The sequence below is a fragment of the Labeo rohita genome, chromosome 12 (genome assembly GCF_022985175.1).
Source record: "Labeo rohita strain BAU-BD-2019 chromosome 12, IGBB_LRoh.1.0, whole genome shotgun sequence".
Classification (NCBI taxonomy): domain Eukaryota; kingdom Metazoa; phylum Chordata; class Actinopteri; order Cypriniformes; family Cyprinidae; genus Labeo; species Labeo rohita.
In genome coordinates this window covers 19,428,114-19,454,092 of record NC_066880.1, presented here as the reverse complement: position 1 = coordinate 19,454,092, position 25,979 = coordinate 19,428,114, and the positions used below count along the sequence as shown (strand labels likewise).

Here is a 25,979-nt window from a genome sequence, read left to right as displayed (position 1 = left end):
AACTACCTGTATACCTAATATAATATATATAAAACCTAAAATATAACTTTATGTTATTATTATTGTTTTGAAGTTTGGATATGTTGTGCATACACGTCAGTCACATAACCAAGGGAATGTTTTGGTTGGCCAACAAAAAACATTTCGACCTTTCATAATTCTTAAAGGAACAGGGTGCTAAATTGCGTGAACTCTTCAAACAAGCAAGATCGCTTTGCTGTTTTACATAAGCAGTTGCTTATTTACCTTTTCTAAAAATGTCTCGAGTTTTAATAGTTGGTGCTGGACTTACAGGCAGTTTATGTGCCTGTCTGCTGCGGAGGAAGCTGCCAAAGAAGGTTAATATAGTCGTGTGGGACAAATCTCGGGGTGCAGGTTAGCATCTTATCTGTTTTGACTCAAAGAATGTTTACTTTATGTACTGATGTGAAACATTTCATCGAGTTGTGGGTGCCTCGCGCGTTTAAATCATTGAATTAAAGGGATGTGCAGCAAACTGTCATTCATTAAGGTTGCACACATGTCAAAACGCTGTTCTAAGCAGATCTGAGAGAAAGTAAGTAGATATGACACTTAGTAACTTAAGCTTTATTATAAGAAATTTCCGACGTCAAATTATTTTATTGACTCTTCGCCTAAAATGACAGACTGCGACTGCAAGTCCCCATTGCATTTCAATACATGACAACCAGTTTGGAGGCAACTCTTGAACTTTGTCCTTTGACTGACAAGACACGCCCACTTCAAATCTCATCAAATAACACATTGATTAGAATGTGGATGATTAGATGCAAATACTCAATATGGGTAAAAACTACACAGAACAAATATTCTTGAAATACAAAATCACACAAGACCACTGCTTACTGACAATAACCTTAAAAGGTTTGTACACAGACACACACACAAATCTGGTTTCATTTATTCATCCTTATGTCATTCGAAACACAAATTAAGATATTTTTATTGAAACCTAGAAGATTTCTATTCATCCATTCAAAGTCAATTTTACCAAAACTCTGCTTTTTATGAGGAACAGGTTTAAAGAGTTAGTTCACCTCAAAATGAAAATTCTGTCATTAATTACTCACTCTCATGTCGTTCCAAACCCGTAAGACCTTTTTTCATCTTTGGAACACAAATTAAGGTATTTTTGATGAAATCCGAGAGCTTTCTAACCCTCCATAGACAGCAACACAACTACCACGTTCAAGGCCCATAGAGGTAGTAAGAACATTGTTAAAATAGTCCTTGTGACAGCAGTGGTTCAACCTTAATTTTAATGAAAGTACAAGAATACTTTTTGTGTGAAAAGAAAAGAAAAGAAAAGAAAAGGAAAACAATGACGTTATTCAACAATTTTATCTCTTTCGTGTCAGTCAACGCACATTCACAAGAGTACAATGTTTTTTTGTTTTTTGTCTTTTTGGTCATCAGCAGCATTTTTGCAAGTTTGTGCATTAGTAATGTAATTACTGATGTTTTATGCAAGTACTTTGATGTTAAATCATTGTTTTTATTTAGATGTTTCTTTTATCTCTTATAATTAAAAAGTATCATTTTATATGTCACCTTGCTTAGACCTGATGATATTTTGAATAGACGGTGAAGAAATTTTGCATGAATTTTATAGGGGGGAGAATGTCCACAAGCAGAAGTTCAAATGATCCTTCATGCACAGTTGATCTTGGTGCTCAATATATAACGGCCACACCATACTATGCTCGTATTCACAGCAGGTAGGCAACTTCTCTGAACTATATCTGATCTGTTATAGTGTCTTATTTAATGAGGAAAAGTTGTTTTTTCAATTTAATTATGTAAAAATAACTGTTGTAAATTATTCTTGTAGTGACTAATGCTTTTTTGTTATTTTTAGTTTTTACGAAGAACTCTTAGCACAAGAGATTTTAAAACCTCTCGTTGCTCCTGTTGAAGGCATGATGTTAAAGGAAGAAGGAATTGTGAACTATGTAACGCCCCACGGGGTCTCATCCATTGTCAAGCACTATCTTAAAGAGTCAGGTAGGTTATTTGAGTTTAGGTTCAACTTCTTTACAAAAATTGCTGATTTTTCCTTCTGGTTTTGCTCCAAGTCATACTGATATACACTACTATTAAAAAGTTTAGGGTCAGTTGCTTTTTTTTAATGAAATTAATACTTATTCAGCAAGGATGCATTAAATGGCAGTATATTAAAATAGAAAACAGTTATTTTAATTGGTAACAATTTTTCACAGTATCACTGTTTTTACTGTATTTTAATCAAATATATGCAGCCTTTGTGAGTCTCTTGGCATAAGAGACTTTTAAGCCATGCGAACAGTTTTCCATCAAAAATGCCAGTCAATTTATATATTAAAATGTCTACATTTCATTTAAAACATGTATTAAAATAGCAAAAATAGCATTCGCTGTAGCCTTTTCCATCAGGGTAATTTCACACAGAAATGTTCTTTATATATTTACACAATCAGAGAAGCAAGACAGATTTAATAACCGATTTTATCGTTGTTCATAAAGCAGCTGTTTTTCATCAGCTGTTTAATGACAGAAATGTGCTGCCAGAAAATTATTTTTGGGTCAGCAAGACCTGAGTCATCCAGCTGTTGGTCCTTCTAAATGTTACCTTTCTAGAAATTTGTCTTATTTCCTAAAGAGAGGGCAGAAGAATTTGGCCAGACCGTGCAAGCTGATTTATGAGTTCAGAGATCACAGCTCTTAGTCAATAATCTGACCGAGTCTTTAGAAACAATTCAGGATGTTTTGATATTGTGCATGTGCTGGAACAAAGAACAAAAAGCAGCAGTCAGATGGAACTGCTTTAATGTGTGCAGCAACACTGAGAAACAACAGTTATTTTAAGATCAGCAAAACAGTAAGGGATTTATGTGAGAAGTGAATTATGTGTATTTGCACACTATTTATCACCATCGCCCAGATACTGATATCATATACAGCTGTCAGCATTGTTCTATCACCTTAAGCCTTTTGTGAAAAATAACGTGCTAATTCCGAATGATGCGTTTTCCGTGTAACTGTGGGATTGGGTTTCTTTCCACTCTTGTATCTAAGATGAGAGATCATGTAGAACTATTTGCATGTGCTATAAACCAAATCTTGATGATACATAATCTGACCTTTCCTTCTGTGTGACTTTCTTTGGAATTCTTTCTTTCCCTGTTTTTCCTTTTTGTCTCCTTTTACTTGTTTTGCTATGTGCAACATTGCCAATTGTGCCCCTCCGCACTCAAGCAGGAGCAGAGGTGCTCTACGACCGACATGTCACTCACATTCACCGAAAAGACGCTGACTGGGAAGTGTGTCGCAAAGGGGGAGCACCAGAACAGTTTGACATAGTGGTTTTAACCATGCCAGTCCCGCAAATACTTCAGCTGCATGGAGACGTGGGATCTTGTGAGTACATTACCACACCACCGCAAACACACATACACACATGTTGGCCTTAAAATTAAAATATGACTTTTGGTTTTGCCGGTTGCCATTGTTTCTGTTCAAAATATCCTTGTGAAGTCGCATTTTATTTTTTTTAATATAAGTTTCAAAATAGTCATTACTGTAAAAACAAAATTGTTGAGTCAACTTAAAATAAATTGTTACCCCGCTGCCTTAAATTTTAAGTTTAGTCAACTCAAATAAGTTTAGTTAAAGAAACTAAATGACAGCAAGTAAATTAATAATAAAGCTGTTTCTGAGATTGTTTACTGATGGATATTTTTTACCTGCCTGGATGTCATGGAATGAAAGATGAAAGTAGAAAATACCTTTGATGAGGCTTTACCATTTTTTACCCCAAATTAATTTTTTTTTAATTGTTATTTATAAATATAGGTCAAATTGACCCCTAACACGATAGAAATAATACAGTAGAAGTAGGTGGGAATTATTTATTCATTCTGTTTTTACATGACACTTTGAAAGTGTTTTACAGTGTCGATTTTTAGCAAATTACATGGAAACCAATGGGGTCAAACTTTCACCAAAGTTGACCAGAGTTTAACACAACAGGAGAGTTGAACAGTGTTCAGTAGTCACAGATCTGCTTTCAAATGCACATGTCCACCTCTCCTTTACATGCATTTAGACTTGCCCTGGGCCGGTGGGCTTCAGAGACCCCATATCTCCATCTTAAACTGTTTTCCAGCTGCCTCATGGCTGCAGGTTAGCATCAGGGTCCAAATTGGTATTCTCAGTATGACTTGTTTGAAATGGTAAAACATAAGTCCTTAAGTAGAAATATGGAAATGGAAGAGTCAGGTCTGGGCCTTCTGGGTATTGAAGCTTCTGAGAAACTGTGAATAATGCAGGGTGTGAGGAGAAAGTCACAGGCTCAGAAAAAGAGCTGCATCGCAAATTAAGGGATGAATGAAAAATGGAATGAGACAGCTGAAAATGGTGGAGGAGTCGCTAGCGAAAATACGGCGCTCTAAATGGTTGTGGTGTCACGCACAGAGCAGCAGAAGTAGGGCAGAGGCGGATGGGTCTCTACGCCGTTGATACGCTATGAAACGGCTGCGCTGGAGCAGCTGAAAAATTAATCTGAAGTGGTCTGGATGGAGATGGAGGCCATGTGATCAATGTCACAGTGCTGTTGCACAGGACTGCACATAACTGAGCGCAATGTAGAAGAAGGTCGACGCTCTAAGAGGCCCATCAAGATGTGCACGAAAAAAATAACTTCATGCACAATTTGTTGGCCAGTTTTCTTTTTAAATACACATTCAGAGTTGGAGGTGAGAATTTTTTCCAAGGAGATTAAGTTGATTTATTGTCTGGCAGGCTCAAGTCAATGTAGGCTCTCATTTAACTGCTTTTCTGTCAAATCATAGTTATTTTAAAGCCACTTCAACAAGACATGGCTTTTTGGACTCTTTTAAGTGTTATTCTGTTTTGTGTCACGACTGGTTTTACTGTGAGAAAACCCATGTGTTCAGAAAAACACTGCTCCTGGGAGACATATTACAGCCATTTCTTGAAATTCCTTAAACCCTTCTGATCTTTCATTTTTAGTGGGCTATGTTTTTCATTTGTGACTTTTTCTCTGCTGTGTACATCTTTGTTTCCCTACAACATATCGTCATATTCTGTTGGAGGTTTTGTAACCTTTTGTGAGGTAGCTGAATCTATAGTTTTTGTATTCATAATTTTAAGTATATGAGTCATCTAGCAGAGGCGTAGTTTATATATTTAGCTGCTTAATTTTAGGTGTAGTTATAGTGCCTTTGGCACTGGCTTGTCCAGGGCAATTTGTTTAAATTTGTTTAATTATTAAATTATAACATATGCCAGATCATATACACTATCATTTAACATTTTGGTGCCAGTAAGTTACTAATTTCTTTTTCTTCGAAATTAATAGTCTATTTTTATTGAGATAGAATGCATTAAATTGATTTAAAGTGACAGTAAAGACATTTATAATCTTACACAAAAATTCTATTTCAAATAAGTTGTAGAATCCTGAAATACATTTATTATGGTTTCCACAAAAATATTAAGTAATGAAATGTTTCTTCAGCCTCAAATCCACATATTAGAATGATTTCTGAAAGATTGTGTGAAATTGAAGACTTGAGTAATGGCTGCTGAAAATGTAACTTTGCCATCACAGGAATAAATTACCATTTAAAATGTATTAAATTAGAAAACAGTTTTTTAATTGTAATAATATTTCACTGTGTACTTACATCAAAAAATAAGTACAATGTACTTATTTTGTTCATATTTTATTGCTGCTAATGACATGGCATACGGGTAAGGTTAGGGACAAGTTTGGTGGTTTGGGTGGGTTAAGGTGTAATTATATATATATTACAGTGTAATTATAAATGTAATTACAGAAATTAATTACAAATGTAATTACATGCAGGTATTTTTCAAAATGTAAGTACAATGTAAAGTCATGTATATACACAATAAGTGCATTGTTTCAAATTATTAATTTAAATGTAATCCACCTAATATAAAGCGGGACCAAAAAATGTTACCAACCCCCAAATTTTAAGCTATATAGTATTGATATGACTAGAAAGGTTGAGAAAAAAAGCTTTATATTCTCAAAAATGATGGTACCAACCAACACGTAGAAAAATGTTTTTCAGTTTGTCTTCATTGTCCTGTTTGCCATGATGTCACCGTGTTAGTGGTCTTATTTGTAGTGGCGGCTGATCGACAGTTGGGGGCAGCAGGCAGGTATGAGCCACTGGCACTTGCAGAGATGCAATCTGGAAATAATTTTCACAGATTGGAGCTGCATGCTGAAAAAAAATGAATGCCTCACACTTCCTGCTTCATCACAGCATGATTCTACAGAAGTGTCTATTGACCTCAATTTTTAGGTCTTTAGGTCTAATGCGTGTGAAAATAATTATGAATGCAAAAGCAAATTGATTCGAATTGTTTTAGTGCCGTTTTTAGAGGTTGAAAGAATGCTATAAGCAACTGTAACACTAAATTAAGAAAATATATTTTTTTTGGTTTTGCTTTTTATGCTTTCACTGTTCATTTAAAAAAAAATTGGCCCTCTTTATCAGAACAAGAACAGCCAGAATGCCTCAAAAAAGGGATTTGTAGATGATAAAAAGAAAATCAACGACTCTTAAAAAAAAATAGGGGTACTTTTTTATTTTAAATCATAGACTTACACAGATATTTATTGCAGGCTGTTACTGTAAGTCGTATTTTTGATAAAGTAAGTAGATCATTCTTCACTGTAGCAGCATGCAGTGATTCACATGACACTGATTCATATTCCACATGAATTTTGTGTATTCTTGGCTTTCGGCAAGGTTTGTTTATGTTTTGCGGTGTAATGCAGCACTTTATTTTATTTACATTTATGTTGACAGGATTTTCAGAGGTTGATTCAGCTTTGCAAAATTCAAAATGAGCCATATCTAAAATGACCTACATCTTGAACAGTTCTTTACACGGCTGTTACATCTACTCATTGTTTGTGGTTTTATTAGCAGAATAGCCATAGAAACAAATGAAATGTGGCTGCTCCACATTTCTTTTAACCTGAATGCAGTGACAGTCACGTCCTTACAGCCCTGCCCTTCCATTCAATGGACTTTGGTTTCCCAGTGGCTTTCCATGTGCAGGGGAAATGAGGAGGAAATATGAGCGTGTATCATTTGCAAAAGATGAATGAACTCTATGCGTGCTGCTGGGCTGTGGCGTGCCTGATGTGGATCGGAGCCCTCCCTGGACTTGACTCTGATTTGTTTCCTCTAATATATTACTGAACATTTCGGGTTAGCGGTTTGACTGGGGTTATGGAACATACATTTGGGCCAGAGGTGCTTTGCCAACTCTGGTGCGTTCAGTTGCAGCCGACTTCCTGACACATTCTGCTCGCTTCTTGGCCAGAAATTCCCCTCCTTAATGTTTGGATGTTTTTCATCACGTTCGGCAACACTTTCTTCCTTAATTCTTTTATTCTAGCTGTCTGCTGTCACTGACATGCTCCGCCAGCTGCCAGAACTTAACATGAGAGAGTGGAATGCAGCTTTTGCAAGCTCTGGCACAGTCCCTTTGAATTGGAGTGACATAACAAGTTTGAGTGCTCTCAGACCTCTGATTTCCTCCATAGTAACTCCACAGTCACTTTAGGGATGTTTTCTAGCTTAAGACACATGTCACAGGCATACACACACCCTAAGCCTGCACATGTGCAACACAAACTAAGGAGAGTGCATTTTTGAACATGAAACACTGGGTCTGGCTCTTCCTGCGCATCAGAGGATGTAATCTATAACAGGTGGTCGGGCCTGTTCTCCAGCGACGCAGTAAGAGGCTGAATAAGTACATTTCAAAATTAGAATCTGATCAAAATTCACTTCCACTTTGGCAGGCTTGCTTAAGCCTATGCAGAACCATTTCTGCTTTTGTGGTTAAAGACAGAGAAGACCCTAAAGAGGAAGTTGACCTAATGCCTACAAAAACGGTTTAGATTTTCTGCTCTTTCTCCTGTGTTAAACTGAGTAAATGCTTCCCAAACCATATTATTGTTCATTACACTACTCTTCAAAAGTTTGGGGTCAGTAAAATTAGTTTTTAAAAGAAATAATACTTTTATTCAGCAAGGATGCATTAAATTAAAAAAAAAAGTGAAAGTGATTATACGGAGACAATTATACGGTTACAAAAGATTTCAAATAAATGGTGTTCTTTTAAATAGGGCTGCCCTCGACTAAAGATTTTTCTGGTCCACTAGTAGTCGTTTATTTTAAATCATTTAAATCATCATAAAAATCATAATATGAATGTGTCACGGAAAAACAGTAAGGAGACTGCATTAGCATTTTTATAATTTATTGATAAATTAATGCTTGCTTTGTTTTTGGCGACTCGTCATCTCTGCAGTATAGGCTAGTGGATGCACCTGAATGTATGTTTCATATGGATTACATAGTTTGAGAATAATTGTTTTCCATTTGAATTTGTTTATTTTAAAATAGATATTTTACTATCCGTAATTTTTTTTTGTTGATGCACTCAAGTTCACAGAGAAGGCAGAAAGCACATCCTGTTTGCTTTCATTATTTTACAAAAGTGCAATGATTGGTTGTTATTGTGGGCGAACACAAATAAACGTAGAGTCTTTACAGATTCGAAAGATGTATTACTTTTATCTGTATGACCAAAAATGATGGAGTATTTTGACCGCACCAGCACCTCTGTCATGCATTGAGCGCATTACTATTCAGCTTCCACAATCCGCACAGGCGCTTAGGGTGTGTTCACCCTTGTAGTTCTGTTCGTTTGGTTTATTTGGTCTGGACCAAAAAGGATAATTCTACATTTGGTCCTGGTCCATTTAGCGTTCACACTGGCATTTTTGACAGCGAGCCTAAAGATACTGAACCTAAAGACATAGTGATACATTCACAACCTGATTAATCGGGTTGAATGACGTATATTTCGTGACCAAACTCACCGAACACTCCAAACAAAAGGAAAAGGTGCATTTGACTTAAAGCGGCACTGCAGGTGTATTACATCAAAGTACCCATTCACTGAACAGTCTGCTCATCGCCGCTTTAAGTCGAACACACGCAATGCCGTCTGCTGGACTAAGCACGCTCATTGTTGCATGAATATGATTTTAGTTTCACCACCTGCGAACTCACAATGAGCTCATAAAAGACACTTTACCTCCTTGTTGCTCCACGTTTGCCCTCTGCTCATTTTGTTTTGAATACACCCCTTTGCAAAATCATGTCACATAGCGTTGCATCTTGTCACTACTTCCTGTTTTTGGTTCGTTTAGAAGTATTTGGTCCATGTTGCGTTCATATATCATTCAAACCGCACCAGAGCTAATTTGGAAGTGGACTAAGACCCATCTCAAGACCCAAACCGCACTTACAGAGCAATCACACCAGGGTTCATTTTAATCGAACCAAACATGACAAGTGTGTACACACCCTTAAATAGCACACATTTTTCTGTGTTAACATAAGATTGAGCGGCCATGTAAAATTGCTACTTACATACAGTATTTTAGATAAGCCATATTTGAGGTCGATGAAGGATAGGTAAGCGTCCTGGATGTCCTGCCCAATGTATTGTATTACCACATAGAGCAGCCGTTAACGAATGTCACGGATTTCATGTGTTTTTTTTTTGTTCTGTGACTAAGCGACTAATAAAATTTTGTTCAGCCAAGCCTCCTCTTGTTGACTAAGTTAGTCAACTATTACTTTTAAACTTTCTATTCATCAAACAATCCTAAAAGAGTGTTAGTGTTTCCACAAAAAATATTATTAAACATAAAAAATATACATTTAAACATAGAAAACATTTCAGAATATTACTATTTTTACTGTATTTTTAATCAAATAAATTCTTTCAAAAACATTATCATATCTCACCAAACCCTAAACTTTTGAACTTCAGTAAGTGTACTTCCATGTGCTCATTCCCTGCTCTGACATATTTCTTTTTAGATGTTTTTATTTATTGTTTGTTTGTTTGTTTGTCTTTATGATTTCTAGCAGCTCTTTACTTTTACACTCACGCTCTCTCCAGTCTAGTGCAAAGTTTAAATTTCCTCTTCCAAGTGCTGAATGACCACTTGTAACCTCTTTGAATGAGATCAAAGCTGTGAATCATCTCCTGATTCACTCAACAGCAGTTTATGGCCCGCTCATAAATGCATTAATGCAAACTGCATCTTGATATTTAAGAATGACAAAGGCAATATTGGTGTCTGCAAATAGTAGTCACTGACTCAGTTGCCCGTTCTGTTACTTTCAATGAGTGATGGTGTGCCCACACCCTTTCCTATTGTGTGCTTTTACTTCCTGTCCGGCCCATGTGCAGGTCTGACAGGGCGCACCGAACTTAGCAAGCCTTTGTGCCTATAAGTGATTACGTCATTGTGCTGAAATAGGGCATTTTTGCAGCTAACCTCCGTGTGGCCGGCAGTTACACTCGTGCGGATCTTTTCCACGGCCCAGATCCCCTGACGGCCTTGAAACTCTGCTGATGTTGAGAAACATGATTCTTCATTTCTAATGAAATTAAAGCTCTATTTTTGGCAGTCTCTCTCTCTCTCATGTGGTAATCAGTCTCCCTGGCTGCTTTATTTGATTTGGGGTCTGGCTGTGAGAGATAGGTAGCATGCTGATTATTTCCCTTTTTTCCAGTTGCCTTTAAAGAGCGGTTGTTAATCAGCAGATATGATAAAAGACATGACAGGATGCGTCGTTAAACTTAAAACGGCGCTTCTTTGTTCCCCGCCACCAAACATAAATATCCTAGCTTTTCGTTTGGCTAGCAATTACCTTGAGCTCCTCCCGTGCTCCGAATACAATAAATGTGTCAAGTTACATCATCCTCCTCTTGGTTAGAGATTCTCTTTTTGTCTCTCATCGAGTGGCTGTCTGGGTCTGCTGCTTTCAAGTCTGGTGTGATGTAATCCCTTGTTCTGACTCCTGACAGAAAGGCACGCTTATTTCCCCTGCACTGTCTGGGTGTTGTGCGCTAAATGGATACTTAGTCCTCCTCTCTCCACAGCTCTCTCAAAGGCACTCAGGAGACCAAACAATGGAGGGATAGGGTTTTTTTTTTCTCCGTCACTCTCTCTCTTTATAATTGGGTCGCTTAACCCTGTCAAAGTAGCGCTCGGTTTGTTGTTGACACTTGGTGCAGTACCTTTGTTCTGTGAATCACCTTTTGACGCATCAGACTGATTTGACAGATCATGTCCATTTTGAATGAAAAGAATGGTGGGTAGTGCTAAGAAAAATGTATTTACCGTTGGTGAATAAGCAGTTAATGTAGATTAATATCTTAGAAAAGGAGTGCCACTTAAAAATAAAACAAAGAATCATTTATCAATGTAATGTACATTTATCGATGTAAATGTAATGTTTAAAATAAATTACATACATTTAAAAGTAATTGTTAAATAGTCACTTGTGCAATAAATGCAATAAATAGTTCATCTGTAAATGTAAAAAGTATTTTTTAAAAATATATAATTAAATAGATTTTTCTTTATGTGTTTACCTTAATGTTAATGTGGTGCTTCAAATTGTTTGCTCCTATGTGTGAACTGTTCAATGACAATTTTTTTTGTTAAACGTAATGCAGCTGGCTAATGCAGCAAATTTAGACATTTTAAAATATTTTAGTTATTATTTATTTAATATTTTAAACGTACATTTATATACAGCTCAGTTTAACATACACCTTGCAGAATCTGCAAAATGTAAATTATTTTAGCAAAATAAGAGGGATCATACAAAATGCATGTTATTTTTAATTTAGTACTGACCTGAATAAGATATTTCACATAAAAGACGTTTACATATAGTCCGCAAGAGAAAATAATGGTTGAATTTATTTTTTTTTAGAAATGACCCGTTCAGAAGTTTACGTACACTTGATTCTTAATACTGTGTTGTTATCTGAATGATCCACAGCTGTGTTTTTTTTTGTTTTGTTTTGTTTTTTTTAAGTGATACTTGTTCATGAGTCCCTTGTTTGTCCTGAACAGTTAAACTGCCCGCTGTTCATCAGAAAAACCTTCAGGTCCCACATATTCTTTGGTTTTTCAGCATTTTTGTGTATTTGAACCCTTTCCAACAATGACTGTATGATTTTGAGAGCCATCTTTTCACACTGAGGACAAATGAGGGACTGTTACAGAAGGTTAAAATGCTCACTGATGCTTCAAAAGGAAAAACACTCCATGAAGAGCCAGGGGTGTAAACTTTTGAACAGTGTACATTTTTCTTACTTTGCCTAAATATCACTTTTTTTTTTCATTTAGTACTGCCCTTCAGAAGCAATAGGAGATACTTACTTGTTTCCCAGAAGGCAAATTAAGTTTACCCTGACATTCAACTTCAAAAAGTTTTTACCCCTCGGCTCTTAATGCATCGTGTTTTCTTCTGAAGCATCAGTGAGCATTTGAACCTTCTGTAATAGTTGCACTAAGTTCCTCAGCTGTCCTTAGTGTGAAAAGATGGATCTCAAAATCATACAGTCATTATTGTAAAGGGTTCAAATACAAAAAAAAATGATGAAAAAAACAAATAATTTGTGGGACCTGAAGGATTTTTCTGAAGAACAGTGGGCAGTTTAACTGTTCAGGACAAACAAGGGACTCATGAACAACTATCACTAAATGAAAAAAACAAAAACAAAAGCACAGCTGTGGATCATTCAGGTAACAACACAGTATTAAGAATCAAGTTTATGTGAACTTTTGAACAGGATCATTTTTATAAATTCAATTATTATTTTTTCTTTTGGACTATGTGTAAATGTCTTTTATGTAAAATCTCTTATTTAGGTCAGTACTAAATAAAAATAACATGCATGTTGTATGATCCCTCTTATTTTGGTAAAATAATTAACATTTTGCAGATTCTGCAAGGTGTGTGTAAACTTTTGACCTGAATATTTCTACATGTCTACAGTATATATTTGTTTGAAAATCGATTTATTTATTTTTATATTGTCATGTTTACTTAACTTTTAAACATCATCTACAGAACATTTACACACTTTTATGTCACTCTGAACCTTTATTACTCTTTTTATGGAACACAAAAAAGAAAAAGAATAAATGTGTTAGTGTTAGATCATTTTCTATCACTATGATCTCAAGTGAGTGACAGGTTGTCTGAGACACACATCATAGAAGAGAAGAAATGTCGTTGCAAGAGGGAAAGGAAGTTGTTTTGATTAAAGATTACAAGGGCACATTATTTTTCTAAAACATTAATGATGTGCACAGATACATCATTTAAAACAAACACTGCAATATTCCATAAGAAAATAGGAATGGTCAATTTTGATTTCATGGTGACTTTAAATATATATATATTTTGTCAAAGCCTAATTATTGATTTATTAATTGATTAAAAAACTGATTTTTTTCAAGTGAAACTAGAACTGTAGAGTACATAACTTGTTTAAAAAGGTCAGCTATAACATGCTTTATATATATTTGTTGCTTTTTTGCATGTGTTTCAGTGTGCTTTTTATACAAACCTCATTCAGGAAACTGTGCATAAAAAGAGGAAGATGTAAGGTGCACAAAGCTAAAATTAGAGTCACACCCAGAAAAGAAGATACCATAGTCAATCATGTGAGAAATGAAGCCCAAACCTCAGAGTTGTGAGTGTAAAATCCTGCGCTGCCTGAAGAGGCTCACTGTGACTTCAGAGGCTTGAGATAATCTCACCCCTGGTGTGCCAAGAGCGAATGCCATTTTTGGGTAGTGCCATGATCTGTATTTGGATTAGAACAGAAGATGAATGAGCAGTGAATTGCTCTCTAAATTAAGAGGAATTTGTGATGCACAGAAAGAGCTTCTTTTGACAAGGCCGGGAAAGGCTCTGGCTAAGTCGTGCTTCTAATAGCAGTTCCCTTGCCAAGCCATTTTAAAACTGAAATGATCTTTTATGAGTAATGGCGGCTCTTGCACATTTGCATGTCAGTTCTCTGCTTCGTCTGTTTCATCATGCACTCCCGATTTAACTATAGCTATACTGCATGAAAAAAAGAACCGTCTGCCCATATAAATGCTTTGGGATTTTTTTTAAATACAGGAAGAATGTGTCTTTTACATTGATTAGTCATACATTTGAGGAAGCACATAGTACCGTATAACGTTTTGTAAAAACTGTTTGTACACTCTTCTCTAAGATCCGCCTTAAAATGATACTCGTTGACCAGTCCTACCTTAGCAACTGTTATCAGCTGCCATTTTGACAAACAACCTTTTGTTATTTTTTATGTAAGTCTCTGTTTGTTAGTTTTAAGTGCAGTTTTTCAGAAATTATCCAAAATTCCTGTTTTGTTATGAGATCTATTATAGACGGTACCTTGATTTCAGCAACCCAGACTGACTGGAAAAAAACGCTGCCACTACCTACAATATTTTTTAGAAAAAAAAAAACTACCCAAATCTATACATTTAATTCACAGGAGTAAAACAGCAACAACTTTTATTCCTTTTCACACAAATTATGATTGCAAGGCAGCTAATTGATTCAATATGACTTCAGAACACTACCATATTTGTGAACTACACTAACCAAAATTATAAACACAACTCTTTTGTTTTTGCCCTCATTTTTCATGAGCTGAACTCAAAGATCTAAGACATTTTCTATGTACATAAAAGGTCTATTTCTCTCAAATATTGTTCACAAATCTGTCTAAATCTGTGTTAGTGAGCACTTCTCCTTTGCCTAGATAATCCATCCACCTCACAGGTGTGGCATATCAAGATGCTGATTAGACAGCATGATTATTGCACAGGTGTGTCTTAGGCTGGCCACAATAAAAGGCCACTCTAAAATGTGCAGTTTTATCACACACAAGTTTTGAGGGAGCATGTAATTGGCATGCTGACTGCAGGAATGTCCACCAGAGCTGTTGCCCGTAAATTGAATGTTCATTTTTCTACCATAAGCCGTCTCCAAAGGCGTTTCAGAGAATTTTGCAATACATCCAACCGGCCTCACAACCGCAGACCATGTGTAACCACACCAGCCCAGGACCTCCACATCCAGCATCTTCACCTCCAAGATCGTCTGAGACCAGCCACCCAGACAGCTGCTGCAACAATCGGTTTGCATAACCGATTTTCTGCACAAACTGTCAGAAACCATCTCAGGGAAGCTCATCTGCATGCCCGTCGTCCTCATCGGGGTCTCGACCTGACTGCAGTTCATTGTCGTAACCGACTTGAGTGGGCAAATGCTCACATTCGATGGCGTCTGCCACTTTGGAGAGGTGTTCTCTTCAAGGATGAATCCTGGTTTTCCATCCTGGCAGATGGCAGACAGCGTGTATGGGATCGTGTGGGTGAGCAGTTTGCTAATGTCAGTGTTGTGGATCAAGTGGCCCATGGTGGCGGTGGGGTTATGGTATGGGCAGGTGTATGTTATGGACAAAGAACACAGGTGCATTTTATTGATGGCATTTTGAATGCACAGAGATACCGTCACGAGATCCTGAGGCCCATTGTTGTGCCATTCATCCAAAACCATCACCTCATGTTGCAGCATGATAATGCACAGCCCCATGTTGCAAGGATCTGTACACAATTCCTGGAAGCTGAAAACATCCCAGTTCTTGCATGGCCAGCATACTCACTGGACATGTCACCCATTGAGCATGTCTGGGATGCTCTGGATCACCATATACGACAGCGTGTTCCAGTTCCTGCCAATATCCAGCAACTTCGCACAACCATTGAAGAGAAGTGGACCAACATTCCACAGGCCACAATCAACAACCTGATCAACTCTATGCATAGGAAATGTGTTGCACTGCGTGCGGCAAATTGTGGTCACACCAGATACTGACATATACTTCGGATCCCCCCGGACCCCCTCAGTATGGTAAAACCGCACATTTTAGAGTGGTCTTTTATTGTGGCCAGCCTAAGGCACACCTGTGCAATAATCATGCTGTCTAATCAGCATCTTGATATGCCTCACCTGTGAGGTGGATAGATTATCTCGGCAAAGGAAGAGTGCTCACTAACACGGATTTAGGCAGATTTGTGAACAATATTTGAGAGAAATAGGCCTTTTGTGTACATAGAAAAAGTCTTAGATCTTTGATAACCGGCTCCCATATGTAATGGTGCTTTTGATGTAGAAAACTTGCTCTGTAGCTTACCTTGTACAGCATTGCACTTGTACTGTGGAGCGCTCTGATTTGAGTGAAATGCGAGTGAAATGAAATGCGAGTCATGCTAAATAGCTCAAAGACTTGCTATTGCAAGAAATGCTTTTTAAAAAAAGACAAAAAAAACCCTGTTATTTTCAAACCCAATAAAGGATGTTTCACATTTCCAAACTGATGGAATACATACAACAAGCGACTTTTAATAATTCTTTTTACATTAATTTCTGATAAAACTAAACTCACATTTAGTGCCACATTTCGCTTTGAAAGTGTAGCGAAACATGCAAGAAGCAACATAATATAATTTTGCAGCAATGTCAAAACAGGCATGTTTTTCAATAATGTTTTCCAATGAAAGGATTTTAGATAGTTTTAAAAATGTTGTAGCACTCCTATAGTAATTTACTATAATTTAGATAACCAAATTGATTGCATTGCCGCACTAAAGCAGCTTTTATTTGCTCTCTGAATGAGTCTGGAGTTAGAAATGGGACGTATTGATTTCCTATACCACATCACTGAATGTCCACTGCAGCGCCAGACACACTATACACATTTATGAAGAAGGCTTTTAGCATTGTCCATTAGTTAAAAACAGACTTTTACGCTGTAACATGGATTTCAGCTCGCTGTGTGGGGGCAAAATATTCGGTAAAAGAAATAGGTCACCTTTGACCTACTGCTTAAAATAACCTGTGGGTTGACGTCAACACCGAAGCCCTCAGGTAGCTGCCCTAAATGTCTCTGTTTGGTCCCAAATTACACTTGAGCTATCTATGAAACAAACCACTCGGGCATGCTGGCAATCGCCTTGTTTATCCAGCAGATATTTCAGCTGACATCAGAGCTGTTTCGTCTTCGTTTACCTGGCTACACAAAAGTGTCCATTATTGCCCTGTTTGCAGGGAAACCGAAAAAAGTCCCTCCAGCGAAAAACATTAATAAACATCCCTGAAAACCTGCGCTGCTTTAAAGTGGCCTGCAGCTGCGGAGGCACATCCGTCTCTCTAGCGGCCAGGGCTCAAACTCCGGATATAAAGAGCTGAGAAGTTTTCATTTATAGCATCGGCCAAAGCCTGCGGTTTATGGATGATCTGTAGTTGGCCCACAGAATCCTCAGTGTTCTGGGCCAGTGCTGTAGGAGAAAACCTGGATATGTGTTATAGTGAGGGCCATTATCTCTAATGTGTATCTAAGCTTCTTTAATACATGGAGAACATTCTGAAGAACATCTTGTTGCAGATGAATTACAGCACACATTTTGCTTCTTTGCACATTTAATCGCATTTGGCAGGCATATGAAAAGATTGAGTATGTGTTAAAGACTTTGGCACTTTCAAAACCAAAAGTGCCATCATTTGAAGTTGGTTTTCTTTTCAGGCTAGGACTTGAAGGGCAAAACCTCATCCACAGGATCAGCATTTAAGTGAAACCAGCCTACATGGAGGCCTTTTTATGAGTCACCTTTAATGAAATCACATGGCAAATAAGAGTGGTGATTTATCAGTGTTTGGATACTAAATGTTTTCAGACAACTTGGAGGCATCTGTAATGCTGCTGGCCTTCACTTCTTTAATTGCATACATGAGATAAAGTGCTTTAGCATCCAGGTGGTTTGGCAGCACTAGCTTCAGCTTGCCTTGGCATCAAGTGCACACATCTCATCGGCTTTATTTTTTCAAGTGACTCAAATATAACCTGGCTGTGCAACCTGGCTCTCGTGAGGAGTTGGAAAAGCAGTTCAGGCCTCTTCCCACCCAACATGCTGTACATCATCCCAATCACATGTCACTTGAGCAAATGTGTGTTGAAACTTGGTTCATTAGGAGCTACGGCTAATGATGGACCTCTCGCTCCTGTGCAAAGCCCTGAATGGTGTCAGTCCCCCTCCACTTCACCCAGACTAATAAATACTTCTTATTGTTGGACACAGTTCACCAACAAGTGCATTAAAGGTTAGCTAAACAACATTCGACTCCCTTTTTTTGTTTGGTTTTGGGGTTTTTTTTCTCTCTTCCTTTTTATTTTCGGGAAGCTTTCCAGAACCTCTCAGGCAAATATTAAATCAACCTTTAAAGGGCTGAGAGATCATAAATTGGGAAATGGTTCAGCTCTCTTGTGCACTCTGTGTAGCTTTCCAGTATGCTGCGCTGCTGTGTGGCGTCCCAGAGGGTAGCAGCAAAGGCCAGCCCTTCCAGGGAACAATGATGAATGCTTGGGAGTTGGTGCGCTTGCAACAATGTTGCCTTAAACAATCAAACAATGCCAATGTGAAAAAAAATGACCACCCAAATTCAAAAATAAACTTGTTTTGAATTTCCCTACATGCTGGACGTGACGTTTCATTCAGCATTTAAGCTGAGTAAAAGGAGTAGTTCACTTCAAGAAAAAAACTTTACAGATAATGTACTCACCCTGCTGTCATCTAAGATGTTCATGTCTTTCTTTCTTTAGTCAGAAATTATGGTTTTGAGGAAAACATTTCAGGAATTATCTCCATATAGTGGACTTCTATGGTGCCTGCGAGATTGAACTTCCAAAATGCAGTCTCAGTGCAGCTTTAAAGGGCTCTAACCAATCCCAGCCAAGGAATAAGGGTCTTATCTCGCGAAACGATCGGTTCTTTTAAAAAAAAAAAAAAAAAAAAAAAAAAAAAACGTATATGCTTTTTAACCTCAAATGCTCATCTTGTCTAGCACTGCTACGCACATGCATACTCTGTACAGTCCCGTTCAAGACAGTTAGGGTATGTCGAAAAACTCCCATCTCATTTTCTTTTCCACCATAAAAATTGTCCTACATTGCTCTTTTACCTTTTTTTTTTGGTAAAGGGCATTTGACCTTCTTTGTACGTTCACTTTGTAATCACTGGGTCGGTACTTCTGCAGCGATGTGGGGCGATTTCGAAGTTGGAGGAGAAAATGAGATGGGAGTTTTTTGACATACCCTAACTATATTGAACCGGAATGCATAGAGTACACGCAGAGCTAGACAAGACAAGCATTTGAGGTTAAAAAGTATATACATTTTTTTTTTAGAAAATGACAGATCATTTCACCAGATAAGACCCTTTTTCCTCGGCTGAGATCATTTAGAGCCGTTTGAAGCTGCATTAAAACTGTATTTTGGAAGTTTTGGGAAGAAAAAAGGTTCCAAAAGGGTATTTTTGCAGTGATGCCATAGAAGAACCATATTTGGTTCTTAAAAGAACCATTTTGTAGGACATTTTAAACATATAAAGAACCTTATTTGACCTTAAAGAACCTTTTCTGCATTTGTAAGGTTCTGTGGATGTTTAAGGTTTTTCATGGAACCACTGATTTAGAACAGTTATTTTTAATATTTAGAGTGTATGGAGATAATTCCTGAAATGTTTTCCTCAAAAAACATAATTTCTTTATGACTAAAGAAAGAAGGACATGAACATCTTGGATGACAGTGGGGTGAATAAATTATCTAAAAAGTTTTGTTCTGGAAGGAACTACCTTAAATGAACACTCCACTCAAAAATGACACTTCTCTCATCATTTACTGACCTTTTGCTGTCCCAGATGTATATGACTTTCTTCTCTTCAGATTAACACAAATGAAGATTTTTAGAGAAATAACCCCTCTCAGTGTGTATATATATTGCCAGTGTATGGGACCTCCAAAGTTCATGCTTCAAAAACCACACAAGGTGAACATGACGTTAATCCATACGACCCCAGTAAATTAATCAATGTTTTCTGAATCAAATCGATAGGTGTGTGTGAGAACACACGTACATTATGACAGATAGCTGGAAGCAATGGTTTATAGTTTTTCTTTAATAGTATTTATTTTTATAGTATTTTTCTCACACACCAATTGTTTAGCTCAGAAGACATTGATTCATCAACTGGGGTTGTATGGGTTACCTTCATGTTTGTTTTGCGTGGCTTTTGAAGCCTCTGTTTTGAGAGACCCATCCATTTGCATTATATAGACATCTCACAGAGATGGATGATTTTTTTCTATAAGTCTCAGTTGTGTTCCACAAAAGAAAGTCATACATTCTGGGATGGCATGAGGGAGAGTAAAAGATGAGAGGATTTTCATTAGGGTGCGGTACTGCTTTAATGATGGTAGTATTTTCATTTTGGGATGAACTGCACCTTTAAAACCGCTGCAGAATATACCCTCATTTTTCACGGCGGTCCCTTATGTATTCATTTCTCCAGCACTAAACACCAAAGAGGCCTAACTCTACTTGACCATGGGACAGTCATACCCCCTAAAATAAGTTTAAATCGCATCCCCTGAGACCCTACACTGATGTCTCCAATTAGGCCAGTCATTGACAAGGAAAAAAAAAACCTTGATCCCCAAGACCCATTTCTTTTGGGAATATTCACACGTATTCCACAACCACTGCTGTAATAGTCCCAGCTGACTTTGTGTGCTTAGAAATGACACATTAGTAGCCAAAATACGCACTTTGTTTTGTGAGAAAATGCCCTTGTATTGTAATTCATCACCTTCTCCCTTTTACCCCTCATTGATTGCCTGTGAACCAGAGAGGTTGTTGCAAAATAACTCTGGATTTATATTTTCAAGCCAAGCAGCATTTATGATGTGTAACCAGTCCAGCAAATGACATGCAGCTCTGCATGAAATCACAACCCAGTATGTTTACATGCAAATAGCACTTTTCATCAGCCTCATTGTTATGCTAACTATTGCTAATTATATCCACACAAACTCATTTGAAAATGGAACATTTACTTGTTCTGAAATACAGGCTTCCTGATGTAAGTAGGAATAAAAAAAGGCTAAATCTAAGAAAGCCTACTGAAGTGGAATCTCATGAGTGACTGATTTGAAACTTTGTAGTATAATGTTAATAATAATAACTTTTTCATTTGCCTTCTCTATAATATATATTCATTGCTACTTTGGAATTTGGCAAAAACAAGGTATCTTAGAGGGCAGGATTATCATCCTGCCTACCTTTTGGAACGGTCCACGAATTGGTAGCATGCCTTAAACGCTTTAAAATGCTTCCTCTATGGAAAGCTCACTAGGTTTTGTTCCAGAGCCTATATATGTGGCATAAGAAATGCATTCATGTATATATTTGTAATATGTTTCTGAATATTCTCATCGCTGTAAAGATTATGCATTCGTCCTGAAAGAGAAGAAGATTGTCATGTATACACTACACATAACCATTTGGATGTGGATAAGGTTGAACACCTATTCAAGTTCAGATACTCCTCTCTGAAAACCACAGCATTGCTGTGCATATGTAATATGAGATCCATTTTGTGTGTGTATTTGTGTTTGTCTGTGTTTGTGTGTAGATGTAATGCAGATGTGCATAACTACCTGGGTTTGAGCCAGACTCACTCCTACAAGTTCCCTTGGGTCCTCACTTTTCTAATCACCCCGTAGCTCAGTAATTCTCCACCCCCTTATCTGAACACACACACATACACTCTTACACACACATGCACGTGCTTATGAGAGGAAGCTTTAGAAGGAAGCCTCATATCTCATGCTTCAGCATAAGACCACCAGACTTTTGGTACTGTGCACACAACTTCTGCATTTAAGTTCTAGATTTTATTTACCATTACTGTGGATTTTCTGTTAGTTAAGTGATCAAAACTACCACAGTTTTCCTGTCTTTTTATTTGTGTGTGATTGAATGAAAATTTAGATGAATGAAATTGTAAATGAAATTTTATCATGCTCCCGACATGATATGTTGCCGTTTTTGAGTTAAAAACTGATCAGTTGATCAGTATGTAAATTCAGTCACTTTGCAGACGCATATTGTAAGACTCATTGTATTGATTAAGAATCGCTCTGTCAACAAGCTGAGTATCATGAACGTTTCACCCACTCCCACATCAAAGGTCTAGGGGCTGCAAGTGCAGAGTTCAACACATGCCCCCGAGCGGCCAACTGGAAAATGTTAACCTTCCCATCCCAGAGCTGTACGCACACACGCTCACAGATACTAATGTAGTCACTCTCACAGCCAAACACGTGTCAATGACTAGCCTCGGGTTCCTGCTGTAGAGCTGCAGACAGTTTGCTTTTTCAGGTTAGACGAGCAAAACGCTCACAGTCAGGTGATGGCTAATTTGCAGGCAGCTTATGGTGCTTTGGTATTTAGTGGGAGTAACTGGAAATCCAGGCTTTTGTCTCTAAGTGTGCTTTTAAATGTGCTGCATATGTGTGACGGAAATTTAAAAACAGGTGATGGTTAGCGTTGCCCTATTTTCCTTTTTTTGTCATTTTATCTAAACTACTCTTAAAAAGTTTGGGGTCAATACGATTTTTTATTTTATTTAAAAAAAAAATACTTTTATTCGGCAAATATTAAATAAATTATTTATTCAGTAAAGGCTTTTGAATTTTTTATTATTTTTTTTTAAATAAATGCTGCTCTTTTGAACTTTCTATTCATCAAATAAGCCTGAAAAAAACAAAATATCACAAAATATTAAGTACTGAAACTCTTTTTGTAACATTTAATTTCTGAAGAATTATATAAAACTGAAAAGTGGAATAATGGCTGCTAAAAATTCAGCTTTGCCATTTCAGGAATAAGTCTAAAAGGGCCAAGTTTTTGTTTTGTTTTGTTTTTTTAGCCTATATATATATATATATATATATATATAAAATAAAATAATATAATAAAATACAAAATAGTTATTTTAAATTATAATATTCTTAATATTATTTTTTGCTAAATTTGCTCTAAATAAATACAGTATTAGTGAGCATAGTGAGGATTTATTTTGAAAGCATTAACAAAAAATATTAAAAACCCCAAACATTTAGTGTGTGTGTACACATAACAGAAAAATGTGGTATGTTCGCTTTTTTAAAGTGATTCACCTGAAGTGTTCACCTAAAATTACAGTCTAACCAAACTCACTCCCATAATTTGGTTGTGAGTTCTGAAAATTGATCATTTTCAAGTTTATCATAATCATTTGCTTACCTGTATGGCTCGTTTGGCTTTGAGTCACATTTTTGGTCAACTATCTCTTTACATTTTTAGAACTTTGTGTGAACAGATCCAGGATAGTACACAAATGCTACAAACTATACTCATTTAATAACTAGATTACTATTTTAAGATGCTTTTGGTAATTCAGATTTGACAAATGAAGTCAAACTCTACTGGAATAATTTATTTGCGATAAAACTTTCTAGTATTATGGAAGTCATTTACTTTAATATACACAATATATCAGTAATATCAACACTATCACTTTTTACCTGTAAGAGCATTTGCCATCATCTAATGACCCCTAAAAGCTTGTCTTTAAAAACACAAAAATGTAAAATAAAAATTAGTTAAACGTAAAAGCAAATCTCAGATTTTTTTTAATTCCATACATTATAATGGTACCTAAGATGATTATTGGTTTTTGCATTTTTTATTTTATATAGACAAAATATTATTAATTATTATCAGTCATTTATCAGCCCATAACATTAAAATAATTATTGCATCAACCAAAGTTTTAATGCAAATACATTAAAGGATTACTCCACTTCCAAAATTAAAATTTCCTGATCATTTATTCACCTCCATGCCATCCAAAATGGTCATGTCTTTCTTTCTTCAGTCGCAAAGAGGAAAAACATTACAGGATTTTTCTCCATATAGTGAGCTTCAATGGTGCTCAATGGATTGAATGTTAAAAATGCAGTTTCAGTGCAGCTTCAAAGGGCTCTACATGATCCCAGCTGAAGAATAAGAGTCTTATTTAGTAAAATGGTTATTTTTTCAAAAAAAACAAACGAAAAAAAAGTACAATTTATGTACTTTTAAACCTCAAATGCTCATCTCTGCGATGCGCATGCTTATTCTACGCACTCTGGTTCAAAAAAGTTAGGGTATGTTGAAAAACTCCCATCTCATTTTCTCCTCCAACTTCAAAATCATCCTACATCGCTGCAGAAGTACCGACCCAGTGTTTACAAAGTGAACGTGCAAGGAGGGTCAAACACCCTTTACAAAAAAGGTAAAACAGCGATGTAGGACCATTTCGAAGTTGGAGGAGAAAATGAGATGGGAGTTTTTCGACATACCCTAACTGTCTTGAACTGGAGTGCAGAGGTACGCATGTGCATCACAGAGCTAGTCAAGACAACCATTTGGTTAAGTTAAGTGTATAAATATTAATTTTTTAAAGAAAATGAATGATCGTTTAGGTAGATAAGCACTTTGAAGCTGCACTGAAACTGCATTTTTAACCTTCAGTCCGTTGAGCACCATTGAAGTCCACTATAAAGAGAAAAATCCTGCAATGTTTTTCTTCTCAAAAAAAAAAAAAAAGATTTCTTTGCGACTAAAGAAGGAAAGACATGAATATCCCTGACAAGGGGTGAGTAAATTATAAGTAAATTTTTACTCTGAAAGTAGAGTAATCCTTTAAATTTTCTAGCTGTCAAAAAATTTAAACAGAAATGTACTGTAAATGCAGGTTAACTTTAGTTAATTTATTCATATTGATAGCATTTGACTTGCTCCTGATAGCGGTTGTATGAACAGAACAGTTTCAGAATCACATCTGTCAGTAAATACAGTTGCCAAACACTGACTTTGTGAATGTAGCCTGTGTGAGGTTGATCCTGCACATACAGCATAGCTGTCAAAAGCCCCTCCGCTCTGCCCTGCTTACACAGATTGGAGATTTATAACCTCCAGACAGATGTAAAACAGACTCTAAAGTGGTGACAAGTGTCTAAAGAGGAAGAGGACATCAGGTGCGTGTGTGTATATGGTCCTGCAAGTGAATGTGCTTTCGTCTAAGGTATGTCTCACGTTGAGGCTATGCAGGGCTCACTTACAGAGCACTGTGAAGAGTTTTTTTTTCTTCAGGATATTGAAAGAGCTTGACTGTTTGGGTAGATTTCTGCTCATGTGGATTTGTTAGTCTTTCGACCGGAGGATGTGTCAGGGAAGGAGGCTAAAGATCACAGATGTGTGTAATGAAATCAAATCCCTCTGGTCTAAACTAAGAGGAAATTTTTACTGAAGCACTCACTAGAGCTCTCATTGCACATTAGTGCCATTACTTATCATTAAGCAAGCAAGCCATCAGAGTGAGCGGACAAAGGATATCCATCTTTTATAAAGAAGTGGAAAACGTAAAACTGCACATTTCAGTGAATAATTTATTACTTGCTTAAGTAAAAAAGCATACATTGTCTCTCCATAGGCTGGGGACAACTGGGAGAGGAAAAGGGGGTAAATATTCCACCAGGTGAACATCATTTGTGCAGGTGGATGTATAGTTCAGCCTGTCATTTCAAGTCCAGCTGAAGCAAACTCTTGCCTACTTTGCAAGAACAATTTCAAAGAATGAGGCTTGATTAAAGGAAAGCCACACACTAGTAGAACTCTGGGAATTATTTTGTACTATTGCTTAAATGACTTTGCTTAAAGTGCACTAATCAGAAGCATTTTAAATATTGTTCTTTGCCCTTAAAGGAGCAGTTCACTTCCAGAACAAAAATTTACAGTTAATGTACTCACCCTGTTGTCATCTGAGATGTTCATGTTTTTTTTTTTTTAGTCGTAAAGAAATTATGTTTTTTGAGGAAAACATTTGCAGGAGTTATCTCCATAAAGTGGACTTCTATGGTGAATGCGAGTTTGAACTATCAAAATGCAGTTTCAATGCAGCTTCAAAGGGCTCTAACCAATCCCAACCGAGGAATAAGGGTCTTATCTAATGAAATGATCTGTCATTTTGTAAAAAAAAAAATAATTTATATACTTCTTTTAACCTCAA

General features: G+C 36.8%; 1 protein-coding gene across 2 annotated transcripts in view; it reads left to right on the top strand.

The window, feature by feature from the left end:
- The first annotated feature begins 162 nt into the window (after positions 1-162).
- Positions 163-25,979, top strand: part of rnls (renalase, FAD-dependent amine oxidase) — a 51,697-nt gene continuing 25,880 nt past the window's right edge. The window contains exons 1-4 of one of the 2 annotated variants that reach the window (XM_051125144.1): positions 163-375; positions 1,634-1,739; positions 1,880-2,025; positions 3,259-3,417. In XM_051125144.1, the coding sequence (XP_050981101.1) occupies positions 258-375; positions 1,634-1,739; positions 1,880-2,025; positions 3,259-3,417 (529 nt within the window). In that variant the 5' untranslated portion in view covers positions 163-257. Of the gene's footprint in view, positions 376-1,633; positions 1,740-1,879; positions 2,026-3,255; positions 3,418-25,979 lie in introns of both variants that reach the window. The other variant, XM_051125143.1, reaches the window with a different exon arrangement.